Source organism: Chelonoidis abingdonii, chromosome 7 (assembly GCF_003597395.2).
Source record: "Chelonoidis abingdonii isolate Lonesome George chromosome 7, CheloAbing_2.0, whole genome shotgun sequence".
Taxonomy (NCBI): Eukaryota; Metazoa; Chordata; order Testudines; family Testudinidae; genus Chelonoidis; species Chelonoidis abingdonii.
In genome coordinates this window covers 15,488,107-15,501,497 of record NC_133775.1, presented here as the reverse complement: position 1 = coordinate 15,501,497, position 13,391 = coordinate 15,488,107, and the positions used below count along the sequence as shown (strand labels likewise).

The window sequence follows — 13,391 nt, the reverse complement described above, 5'->3', positions numbered from 1 at the left end:
CAAGTTCCTGGAATGCATTACAGACAGCCTTTTACAGGAGGTGAAGTAAACGACCAGAGGAAAGGCTATTCTGGATTTGATTCTAATAACTAGGGAGGACACTAGCTGAGAATCTGAAGGTGGAAGGCAGCTTGGCTGAAAGTAATCATGAAATGATGAGTGCATGATTCTAAGGAGTGGTACAAGATGAAAACAGAAGAACGAAGGCCACAGGCAAACCTTAGCAAACTCAGAAAATTGGTAGGTTAGATCTGGTGGAAAGCAAGTCTAAGGGGAAAAAAGAGTTCAAGAGAGCTGGTAGTTTTTTAAAGAGACATTAAGGGCACAAAAGCAAACTATCTCAGCCCACAGGAAAGACAGGGCGTATGGTAAGGGGACACACTGGCATAATTAGGAGATCTTCAGTGACTTGAAACTCAAAAAAAGAGTTGTACAAGAAGTGGAAACTAGGTAAATTACAAAGGATATATATAGACACACGCACGCGCGCGCTCATGTAGGGAGAAAATTAGAAAGGCCAAGGCACAAAATGAAGTTAAACTAGCTAGGAATATAAGAGGGTAACAAGAAAACATTTGACAAATACATGAGAGGCAAGAAGACAAACAAGGAAAGAGTAGGCCCATTACTAAAGGAGGAGAGAACCCAACAGAAAGTGCAGTGATGGCCAAAGTGTCAAATGCCTTTTTTGTTTCAGTTTTCACCAAAAAAAATCTAGCAGTAATCAGACAACTAACATAGTGAACATCAGTGTAAATGGGCTAGGATCTGAGGCTAATAGAGGAAAAGAACAATTTAAGAATTACTTAGACAAGTTAGATGTCTTCAGGTCAGAGGGGCCCAATGAAATACGTAAGGAACTGGCTGAAGAGATCTGTGAGCCATTAGCGATTATGTTTGAGAATCTGTGGAGGACAAGAGATTCCAGAGGACTTGAAAAGAGCCAATAAAGTACCTCTCTATAAAAAGGGGGATAAGAACAACCTAGGGAATTCTAAAGCAGTCAGCTTTACTTCAGCACCCGAAAGATAATGGAGCAAATAACACAGAATAAATTTATAAGCACCTAGAAGAAAATAAGTTGATAAGTAAGAGTCAACATGGATTTGACAAGAAGAAATCATGTCAAACCAATCTAATAACCTTCTTTGACAGGCTAGCAAGCCTTGTGGATGAGGGGATGCAGTAGATGTCTATGTTTCAGCTTTAGTAAGGTTTTTGATACTGCCTCATGTAACTTTCTCAAAAACACACTAGAGAAATATAGCCAAGATGAATCTACTCTAAAGTGGGTGTATAGCTGGTTGGAAAACCATACTCAGAGTAGTTATCAGTGGTACACAAATGGAGCTGGAAGGGCATACTTAGTGGAGTCCCAAGGGATCTGGCCTGGGTCTGGTTCTATCTTCATACGTTATTTGGATAATGGCACAGTGTGTACACTTATAAAGTTTGTGGATTATACCAAGCTGAGAGAGGTTGCAAGTGCTTTTGATGACTGGGTTAGAATTCAAAATTGATCTTGACAAACTGGCGCAATGGTCTGTATTAAATAGGATGAAATCCCACAAGGACAACTGCAACATTTTACACTTAGGAAAGCGTAAATCAATTGCACAAATACAAAATGGAAAATGACTACCTAGAAAGGGAGTACTGCAGACAAGGATCTGGAGGTTATAGTGGATCACAAACTAAATATGAGCTGACAATGTAATACTGTTGTGAAAAAGCGAATGTCATTCTGAGACGTATTAGCTGGAGCGTTATGAGCAAGACAGAAGAAGTAATTTTTCCATTCTACTTAGAACTAATAAGGCCTCAACAGGAGTATTGTGTCCGGTTCTGGGCACTACACCTCAGGAAAGATGTGGACAAATTGCAGAAAGTCCAGAGGAGAGCAATAAAAATTATTTAAAGTCTAGAAAGCAATCTATGAGGAAAGATTGAAAAAAAGGGGGGTTGTTTAGTTTGGAGAAGAGAAGACTGGGGGAACGTGATAATAGTCTTCAAGTACATAATAGGTTGTTGTAAATGGGAGGTTGATAAATTGTTCTCTTTAACCACTGAGGATAAGACAAGGAGTAAAGGGCTTAAATTTCAACAAGGGAGATTTAGGTTAGACATCAGGAAAACTTCCTAACTGTACAGGTAGTTAAGCACTAGAACATATTATGTAGGAAGGCTCTGTCACTGGAGATTTTAAAGAACAGGTTAGACCAGTGGTCCCCAAACTTTTGAGGGTTGTGCCCCCTCTTACCCCTGTCTGCCCCCCCAACCTAGGACCAGGGGCTGGGCCTTGGCTCCAGGGGCGTGTGGGGGACAGAAAGGAGTAAGGAGGCCAAGGCTGAGAGAGGGTGTGGCTCTACTTCCAGGTCGGCTCCCAGCCTCGGTCCCAGTCTGGGAACGGAGCCATAGCCAGCAGCTAAGGCTAGGGGCGGGGCCAGGAGCAGAGCCATGCCAAGGCTGGGGACAGGGCTAGGCGCAGGGCTGGGGGCACGGCTGGGGGTGGAACTGGAGCAGACCTGGGGGTGGGGAGAGGCTAGGTGGTGCTCCTTCCCTGCCCCCTGTGGGGGCTTGCCTGGGCCCCACCAGGCACTCCTCCATGCCCCCATAGGGGAGCACACCACAGAGTTTGGGAACTTCTGAATTAGACAGACACCTGTCAGGAGTAGTCTAGATAATACTTAACCCTGCATTAGTGTAGAGGACTGTCCTCGGCCCTAGAATCTAGGTGACCTATCGAGGTCCCTTCCAGTCCTACATTTCTATGATTCTGTGTCCATGGAACTCACCGGGCATACTTTTTTGTAATAAAAAATACCTAAGTTCCTCAGGTAAACTAAAAGATTTAAACCTTGCTTTATGTTAAATTGTTAGAGAGGCAGGGTCTCCAGTGTTCAAAGATCAGGAGACATGGGCTCTATCCCCATCTGTTCTACTCACTTGCTTTACGACCTTGAAGTTACCAGAACTTCCCCACTCCTCATTTTCCACGATCATAAAATTAGAATAAATCAGTGACCCGATTTGACAAACATATTGAGATCGTTGCATAAAGGGCATTCTGCAGTAGTAGTAGTATTTATAATTAACAGCAGGGTTATTATACTATTAATAACACTTAGCACTTACAGATGCTTTTCATCTTCAAACGGCTTTACAATCATTAGTTAAAGTCATCTGATATTTAGAATGTCTCTCTTTTTCAGTCTACTTTCTCTGTATTATAAGGTGACAAGGAGAAAAAATATGAGCTTGAAGCAATTTAATGCTGAATATTTTACTTTGTGGGGAGTGTGTTTATAATTTTCAGTGTGAGAAGCAGTCCTACTTCTGACAAATTTACCTCAGGGGTTTTTCCAAGATACCGGAATGGATGTACACGCCTCCTTTTAAAAGATATTCTGCATAACTGAACAGCATACAGACAGCTTTTCCATAGGTTTCTCACCTTCCCTACTTGCTCTGATGTGGGATTATCAGATATTGCTGTTGGGTGCATGTGAGCTTCAAAATGTCTCAGCAGTTAGTACAATAAGAACAGAAATGTAAAATGCTCCCCCCTCCCAGACTGTACGTAATTTCATCCAAAATTTCATTCCGGCAGCAGTATTGCAGGGCAGCCTGTCCCATATTTAATCCTCATTAGACATTACCCAACTTGAAAATAAAGGATGTCGTCTTTTTTTCCCCCATGAATCAAATGGGGTAAGATTTCTGCATTACTGCACAAATAGAAGAATTGCTTACTTTGTCATTTCTTTTTGTGCAGGACAAATGAGCAACCTCTCTTCTTCTCTTTGACAGGCAGCTCAGCAGTCAATCAATGAACGTCTCCAGTTTGGGGTGTCAAGCCAGACAGGTCAGGCCTCTTCTGTTTTCAAGGAGGAAACTCAGTATTGCATTAGGAAATAAAGAGTAGAGGGACTTTATTCTTGGGTGGGCTGTCTGGACCTGGTAATGGATGTTTTGTGATGTGCTGGTGCCTGGGATTTTGATATATTATTTTGTGGGTTGGATTGTATCACAGTTCACTGGAGCATCTTTCTATTATATATTTTAATTGCATTGAGGGATTTATTCCATTATATATTTTAATACTAGAGTTTGATAGGCACTATATTAAATCTAAATAAATAATGGCACTACACACGATGTTAGGCTGGTCTGCTGGTGAAATCAGGGTACAGGAAAGCCCTTCTTGGTAAGAAATCCTATTTTCGGCATGCTGTTTTCCACCAGTATAGGATAAATGTGATCTGCACAGCTGTCCCTGAGAGACAAAACACACCTTGAAAGTGTGTGTGTGGCAGGGAGGGGGAACAGGAGAGGGGGCAACAAAAGGGCCATCCTAATAGACCTGATCCAAAGTCCTGAGACCCATCTCTGCCATCAAACTACAAGAGCTCGGGGGTGGGGGAAGAGGGGGGTGCAATGCCTACCCTGCCATATCCTTGACAAAAGCAAGAAAGGGCCTATCAACAAGCTCCAGTGAATGCAGCCACTCAGTGCACAAAGAACACACTGGGTGGAGGGTCAGTGCAGAGAGCAGAGCACCAGGGCAGCTTAGTAAATGGACTGCTCTGTTCTCTACTAGATGGAACTTTTTAAGGGCACGTGGCTTTATTCGTTACTATGATGCGTTGCAGTAAATGAGCTGGTCGGGTCTGAATCTGATATGACAGGGTACAGTTTTCTGATCAGACACAGATGAACTTAGATGTTTCTTGATGCCATGGCTCTGTGAGTGTTCAACAGAGTTAAGGAGACCAACTGTAACCCAAAACAGAAAACCAATATGATCTATGAGCAGATGCTCTCAACAGAGGGGGTTGTTACAGAGAAAGAGCTCTTCAAAATGCTTCGCACTTCCTGCCAGTACTACTTCTGTCTTCTGGATTCAGCTTCAGTCAGCTGTTCATCCAGGTGCTGATTTCTGCTTGGCTCAGGGATAGAAAGGATGATACTGCAGCTATAAAGCTGAGTATCATCCATTTATTGCAGACACCTAAGCCCTTTCTACCTCACTAGCTCTTCACAGATTTTAAATGAGAGAGAAGGAGGATCAAGTGAAGAGTCAGCTCTCTGCACAGTCACAGAGGGTATGCCTACACTGCAGTTAAAAAAAAATCCATGGCTGACCCATGCCATCTGACTCAAGCTCCCAGGGCTTGGCTTAATGTGCTGTTCAACTGCAGTGTAGACATTGGCACTCAGGCTGGGGTCTGGGCTCTAGGATCTATTGACTTTGGAGAGTCCCAGAGCTCAGGCTGCAGCATAACCCAAATATCTACAGAGTAATTAAACAGCCTCATAGCCTCTCGTTCTCATCAATCTCCTTCTAAATGAGGATTTTTAGGTCTCAAACTAATCTGCTCCTGTGAAGCAGGATTCAGTGCAATTGGCCATTTGTATGCAGTTATTGTCATCAACAGCATAATCTTCAGTCTTAATGTTAGTGTGTCTATCTTGTGCTTCCTTAGGGTAGCCATGAAGCACTTCTCCACTAACCCATGAGTGGTTGTATTTTCACATCTTAGCTGGGACTATTGTGTTCAGTGCTCGTCTGCTAATAGCGGATATTAGCTGATGCACAGCAGTCTTCCAAGGAAGAGATGAATATTTTTTCAGTTGAGTGCAACAGGCTTCTCATTTGATACTGGGAATAATCACACTCTGCCACCTTTTTCATTGTTACTGTCATTTTCTTAAGAATTTTTTAAAAGATTTTTAATTGCAGAATCTTAAAGTGATTCCTTGTTTCATCTTCAGGACTATGGAATACGTGCCTTTGGTTTACGGGAAAAACAACTGGCTTCAAATTTCTCATGTGACTTCTCCCATTGAAGTCAGTCTACCTATAGACTTGGGAGCACAGCTTGTTGAGTGTATGCAACCTTTTAAGCCGTGGGCCTTGGTACTCTCGACCAAATTTACTTCATAAATAACATCTGGGCGATCAGAATTATTAACACATAGTTCAGAAAAATGTTGACAGAACACAAAGCATAAAGCACCTTGCAGTCGAAACTGCAAACCCAATTAAATGGGCTAATTCACCTACTGCTTAATTGGCTGGAAACCATATGAGTAATTTATGCTACTGACATCTTAAAAATTATATTCTTAATTGTTACATTTATTTGCATCACAATGAAATAACCATGCCTCAGTTCAGCGTCGCTCAGCTTCTCTTGTAGTAACAGCTTCACTGGGGTAAGGCAAGAATGTATTTTACATTTCACGGGCTTGCCTGCATGTAAATGTCAATTGGCGAGCTAGCAAAACAAGGCCACCAGGGAGGTGGAGCAGAAAATGTAAAGTTGTTTTTGTTTTTTTAACATAAGTAAGCAGCTATTGTAATACAGTGACTGCTGCTGTTGTAGCTCAGTGCAGATGACTTTCCCCCCTTGACTGGTCACTACAATTTATAAACGTTTACCAGGGCAGTGCTGAATTGGTTGTGCTGGCAAATTGCAATATAATATCACACTCAGAGATGTAGCTTATCTACTTTTCATGGTAAAATTTTTCTTTTTATTTGTATTTTAAAAAGTGTTAGTTTTTAATAAAATGTCATTCCAAGGAAAATATACATGGACCCATTTTACAGAATACCGCTATAAACATAGTTTGGTTGTGCTGTGTAGATCTACTTTCTAATTGCTTTGGATTTACTTGATTACAAGGCTGAGGATTGCTTTGAAGTGATTATGAAAGAATAAGTAGGCATCTGCAAGGAGAATTTAGGAAAAGCTTTTAAGAAATCCTATTTTATAGTTCCAGTTCTAGCGTTTCTCCAGATATTAAAATGTAATGCCAACACATTTACCCTTCTCTCTCTAACGATGGGCTCTGTTTCATTAGCGGCTCTTATACTGGCATAAAAAGTGCTGCTTAAGCTTCACACACCCCTACCCCCATCTATATCATTTTATTGAATGTAACCATAATACTATGTTGTTTCTTGGCATCCAGAAAACATTCTCTGGAATTTATTTTTGTATGCATGCACGCACATTACCCCCTACTTCCATCCTCTCATATCCTACACAGCATGAGATGGGTTCTTTGGCTGCATGGTATTTAGATTGAAACAGCCTTTGAAACATACACAGTCATGGACAAAGTTAGACAAAAACACGTTGATTTCGGTTTTACAAAATAATCCTAGTAAAGAATAATACAAAGTAGAAATTCACGCAAACCAGGGTGGCGTTGGACCTGAGTTCTATTTTATCTGAACCATCAACATTCAGGGAATTCGGATAAAAGCTTCTAGGTTTGGTCACTCTGTATGGATAAAATGAGGAGATTTTTTTATTTTTGAAAAACAACATTGATTGCAGATTTGTTACTACAAACCCATTCAGGGAAGGTTCAACTCCAGTTGCCATTTTATCTTAACTCCAGTCAGGTGGGGAGGAAGAAAGCAGAATCCAGAACAATATTTCTTCTTTATGCCTAGGTCTAATGACCAGATATTGCTAGATATTGTCTTTGAAGGAGAACTGTTTGTGTTCGTACAAGAACTATTTGTTCAGCAACAAAGTCAGAGTCTCATCAGTGCATAGGGAACAGGAACAGGTTGGCTTTGTAGCATGGTGCTAATAAAGCTGGCTTTAAATTAAATATTAATAATATCAAATGCATGTCTGCCAGATTTTCATACTATCCCCATCACTGTCATATCTAGGGTGACCAGATAGCAAGATGTGAAAAATCAGGACAGGAGGTTGGGGGGGAATAGGAGCTTATATAAGAGAAAAACCCAATTATCAGGACTGTCCTTATAAAATCGGGACATATGGTCACCCTAGTAATATCTGAATGCCTTGTAAAACACAGATTCTCCTGATTTTATATAAATTGTGATGCCCTGAAGACTGTGCCCACAAAATCATCACATTTGCGTATATAATTACTTTGTATTTACAGAAACACTGCTGTTTAGGGTGAAACACACGTGTGTGTGTCCTGCACATGGCTTGGTTGCATCTGCAGATGCTCACTTCTGGGTACAAGCTTCCCTTCTGTACAGCAGTTGTGCATGTGAACGTGGCAGGTTAGTGGGTGCAAGGGTCACAGGTGGGTCGTACTGTGACTTGAATGCTGAATTGGGAATAAGAAGAGCTGGGCTTATCCTGGCTTTTCCACTGACTTATTGTGTGACCTGGGCAAATCACTTCATCTGTCTGTGCCTCTTTTTCCACATCCTACCTTTTTGTATGTCTTGTCCATGTAGACTGTAAGTTCTTCAGTACAGGGACTGTCCCTTACTATGTGTTTGTACAGCACCTAGCCGACTGTGGTTTTGATCTCTGTAAGGGCCTGTAGGCACTACAGTGACACATACATAATAATCAGTTCGTGTTCATTGTCTTTTTATATAAAATACTGTTGTATTGATGGTTGGGCAAAGAAGTAGAACATAACCCATTGAGAGAGAGAGTGAGAGTGTAATAAATGCCAAGTACCATTAAAATTCCAACCTCATATCTAACTAGATTCTTGTGCAAACAGGAAAGAAATACTTTTTGTACAATGCAACAGGTCAAATGTTAAACTAAATTCTAAATCTTGATCACTATGCATGAATATTATTCCTATGCGAAAGGCTAGAGCAAGGTTTAAGTGTGATGTGTAAGTGGCGTGTAAGCTTTTTGCTAGATCTGTGCGTGGCAATGAATTTCAGACTCAGGCTCTGACTCGGGGGCACTTGAGATGGGCTCTCCTTAATCAGCTTTTTATCAATATATGATGGGGTTACCTGCAATCGGAGGGGACTGGACACACTGACCCATAAAGTCCCTTTTAGTCCTGTGTCCATTGTCCATTACTCTTACTCTTCCATAACAAGGAACCTTTGCTCTTCTCACATGCTCATTTACAATCAGTCCATCTGCACACATGACAATCAGCTGGTCTGTGTAACACTCACGTCAAACGTTCACTGACATCCAAAAGACTAGTTCAAAGAATTCAGTTTTATTAACTGTTCTTGCTGCAGTTAGCCCTAACGATTAGCTAGTACCCTGTAAACACGTCTCTTACATATCTTTATTGGTACAGTAGCTGGCCATTTACTTACACTGAGCCAGATAGGCCTTGTCTACACAGCAGAAGTAAATCGAAGTTATCTAAATCGAATTTATAAAACCGAATTTATAAATTCGAATTAGAGCGTCCACACCACGAATCTCAAATCGAAGTTGTGCGTCCATGGCCCATGTCTTACTTCGATTTCAGGAGCAGTGCACTGTGGGTAGCTGTGACACAGCTATCCCATAGTTCCCACTTCCTGGTTTTCAGCCCAGTGCCTGCTGGGACCAAAAACATTGTCCCGGGTGCTGCTGGGTACAGCCTCACGCCCCCCTTTGTGAAAGCAGCAGCCAACCATTCCGCGCCGTTTTTCCTGGGTGAAGAGAGCAAACGCCATAGCACAGCAAGCATGGACCCTGCTGAGACCATGGACCCTGCTGAGACCATGGACCCTGATGAGACCAGTAATGCAATCGTGCAAGTTTTAAACAGCTCGCGCACTCTCGTGCTGTCTATGCTGAGCCATGACCTGAAAATTCAGGAGGAGAGGGGGAGGAGGAGGTGGAGGAGGAGGGACAGGAGGAGGACTTGGAGTTTGAGGAGGCAGCTGCGCACCGACAGGAGCGATGTTAATGATGGTGATGATGACGACATAGAGAGTGATCTCTCCCTAACCGCAGGACCCAGCATTTTGGAGCTACTGCTGGTAATGGGTCAGCTTCTGCCCATTGAACGCCGATTTTGGGCACGGGAAACAAGCACAGACTGGTGGGACCGCATAGTTTTGCAGGTGTGGGACGATTCCCAGTGGCTGCATAACTTTCGCATGCGTAAGAGCACTTTCTTTGAACTTTGTGACTTGCTTTCCCCTGCCCTGAAACGCCATAATACTGACATGAGAGCAGCTCTCACTGTGGAGAAGCGAGTGGCAATAGCCCTCTGGAAGCTTGCAACACTAGACAGCTACCGGTCAGTCGCGAATCAATTTGGAGTGGGAAAATCTACCGTGGGGGCTGCTGTGATGCAAGTAGCCAAAGCAATCGTTAGGCTGCTGCTACGAAAGTTTGTGACTCTGGGAAACGTGCAGGTCATAGTGGATGGCTTTGCTGCAATGGGATTCCCTAACTGTGGAGGGGCCATAGATGGAACCCATATCCCTATCTTGGCCCCAGAGCACCAGGGCGCCGAGTACGTGAACCGCAAGGGGTACTTTTCCATGGTGCTGCAAGCACTGGTGGATCACAAGGGACGTTTCACCAGCATCCACGTGGGATGGCCAGGAAGGGTTCATGACGCGCGCGTCTTCAGAAACAGTACTCTCTTTAAACGGCTGCATCAAGGAAATTACTTCCCAGACCAGAAAATAACAGTGGGCGATGTTGAGATGCCTGTCGTTATCCTGGGTGACCCAGCCTACCCCTTGATGCCATGGCTCATGAAGCCATACACAGGCAGCCTGGACAGTGGTCAGGAGCTGTTCAACTACAGGCTGAGCAAGTGCAGGATGGTGGTAGAGTGTGCATTTGGGCGTTTAAAGGGGCGCTTTCGATCATTACTCACTCGCTCAGACCTCAGCCCAAAGACTGTCCCCTTAGCTATTGCTGCTTGCTGTGTGCTCCACAATCTCTGTGAGAGTAAGGGGGATACCTTTATGGCGGGGTGGGAGGCTGAGGCTAATCGCCTGGCCGCTGACTACGAGCAGCCAGACACCAGGGCGATTAGAAGAGCACACCAGGAGGCGGTGCGCATCAGAGAAGCCCTGAAAATGTGTTTTGTCGCGGGCCAGGGTATGGTGTGATTGCAGTGCTTCTTTGCCCTTGATGAACACTCCCGCCTCTATTGACTCCCTGTAAGCAACCCACCGTCCCCCTTTACTTACAGCTTGCTGCAGGACTTTCAAAATCAACCCCCCACCCTTTCATTACATGTGGCTGAAGGAAAGAAAGCCAGTATGTTTTAAAAATCATTTAATCTTTATTAAAACTCATTTGTTATTGCTTTAAAAACATGCGTTCATTTTTAAAGGATCATTCCCTGTAATAAAAGCACCCTCCCCCCTTTGGATGTATGTCTGATTAGAAAGGAACTATATTCAGAGGCACAGATTTATCTAGGTATCCCTGAAAGCTGTGCTTTGGGAGGAGGATCACAGGTAAGGAAAAGCCCATGAAATACATTTCAGCTTCATTACAGCCTTTTGGTTGGGCTCTCCATGGGGGTGGAGTGTGCTGGTGCAGGAAGCCTTCCCCCACGCGTTCTAACACGTCTGCGTGAGGGAGATATGGAACCTGGGGAGCTTGGAGGGTGATTAAACATGGACTGCAGTGGCACTCTGTAACCCCGCTGCTGTTCCTGAACAATCAACATGCGTCTGAGGATATCAGTGTGATCACGCAGCAGCTCCAGCGTTCCATCACGCCAGCGCCTATCTTCCTCCCTGCACCTCTGATCTTCCTGCCTGTCTTCCTTGCGCCACCTCTCTTCTACCTGCCGGTCTTCCTCTCGCCACCTCTCATCTCGAGCGTCTCTCCTGTCCTCCCGGTCACTGGCATCTTTCTTGTATTTTGCTATCAGTTCCTTCAAATCACTATGATGAGCTGTGTTACTGTGGCTGACTTCCATGACTTCGGAAAACATTTCGTCTCTCGTTCTCTTTTTCCTCTGTCTCTTGGGTAGCCTGGCAGATGGGGTAGTGAGTAAAGAACACTGCACAGCTGTATGGTGGAGGTAAGAGAGAGAAGTATGTAAAAAGATACATTTCTTAGAACAATGATTCCACTCACTCACACAGCACAAAACTATGCACCTTACGCAGGACATGTGATTTCACTGCAAGGTCACATTTTTCATCTTTTAATACTGGGAGACTCTGTCCCTGGGCTCAGAGCACAGTACAGATGCAGCTTGCTGGTACTACCATTATAAATTTGCTTCCAAGCAGCCATGGTAAGTCTTTATGTTGTCTCACCCCTTCCTGCTAAAGCATCATCGCAGCACAAGTCCCCTCCCCCCAGCTACATCGAGTGGCATTACAGGAGCATAATGGCCATGTTTTCTCTCCTAATGACAAAGCAATTACTTATTTAAACCAGGTCACAATGAACGACAGAACTCTGGTGAGAGTTACAGCACAAGAGGCAGAGTGAATGTTTCATGCCTGTGATCAGAGTCCTGGCGCTTATGCATCTATGCTTTGTGAAGCAATGATTCCAAATTCAGGCATGCATGCCTGGAGGGGCAAAGCATCTTTCATTGGAGGACCGGCTAAGGCAGCATTGCCCCAAAATTTACTGAAAAGGCACTTTGATTTCCTGCAATATCAATTCATGGAGATTTCTTGGGAGGATTTTCATTGCATCCCCAGACATGTTAAGGAACTTTTCATGTAACTGTAATGGCTAAAAAGAAATGACAACGCATGCTTAAAAATTGATAATTAAAAAACGCTAGTTTTTAAATATGACTGATTTAAACATTTACTCACCGCTGGTCCCTTCCATGGCTTCACTTTCTGTGATAGTGGCTTGATTAGCCTGCTGCAAGGTTAAATCTTGGGTCAGAAACAACTCCTGGCTGCTGTTGGTAATTGAGAGCTGTGTGGTATCAGCAATGTCTCCCTCATGTCCCTCTTCCTGATCTTCCCCCTCTGCAGAATCCTCAGCCACAGTTGAAACTGAAATCAGGTCATCTGAATCCACGATTAAGGATGGGCGACTGGTAGCCAAGCCCCCAAAAATTGCATGTAGCTCTGCATAGAACCTGCATGTTTTAGGAGCAACTCCAGATCTCCCGTTTCCCTCTCTGGTTTTCTGGTATGCTTGTCTCAGTTCTTTCACTTTAATCCTGCATTGGAAAGAGTCCCTGCTGTATCCTTTTGCAATCATAGACTTTGAAATTCTTTCAAATACTTTCTCATTCCGTTTTGACGAACGGAGTTCTGTTAGCACTGAATCCTCACCCCAGATAGCAATGAGATCCAAAAGCTCTTCTGTGGTCCATGCTGGAGCTCTTTTTCTATTCTCAGGAGACTGCATTTTTAAAGGTGCAGCGTGATTAAGTGCTGCTCAGAGCCCCACGGTGGACAAACAGGAAACTGATTCAAACCTCCACGGGTCTTTTCCTGTTTACCTGGCCAGTGCATAGGAGTTTTGAGTGCTGTCCAGAGTGGTCAGTGGTGATCTGTGGGATAGCTCCTGGAGGCCATTAACTTCGATTTCCGTCCACACTGCACTAAATTCGAATTAGTAAATTCGATTTTAGGGTTACTCCTGTGGTTTAGTAGGAGTACTAAAATCGATTTAAATAGCCCTTTAATTCGAATTAGAGGGCTGCGTCATGTGGATGGG

The 13,391-nt window shown here is 43.6% G+C and overlaps 2 protein-coding genes across 5 annotated transcripts in view; one reads left to right on the top strand and one right to left on the bottom strand.

The window, feature by feature from the left end:
- Window positions 1–13,391, top strand: part of DAB1 (DAB adaptor protein 1) — a 728,182-nt gene that overhangs the window by 160,433 nt on the left and 554,358 nt on the right. The window lies entirely within an intron of this gene.
- LOC142047153 (uncharacterized) lies at window positions 11,233–13,079 on the bottom strand. The gene is made up of 2 exons (XM_075068265.1): window positions 12,530–13,079; window positions 11,233–11,759 (listed from the first exon to the last, which is right to left on the bottom strand). The coding sequence occupies exons 1-2, from the start codon at window positions 13,077–13,079 to the stop codon at window positions 11,233–11,235; spliced, it is 1,077 nt and encodes a 358-aa protein (XP_074924366.1).

Excerpts from the sequence above, each read along its gene's own strand:
- LOC142047153 (XM_075068265.1), bottom strand. The coding sequence starts at position 13,079 with ATGCAGTCTCCTGAGAATAGAAAAAGAGCTCCAGCATGGACCACAGAA. Across the intron at positions 11,760-12,529 it reads AGCCATGGAAGGGACCAGCG|CTGTGCAGTGTTCTTTACTC; the intron begins GTGAGTAAATGT and ends TCCACCATACAG.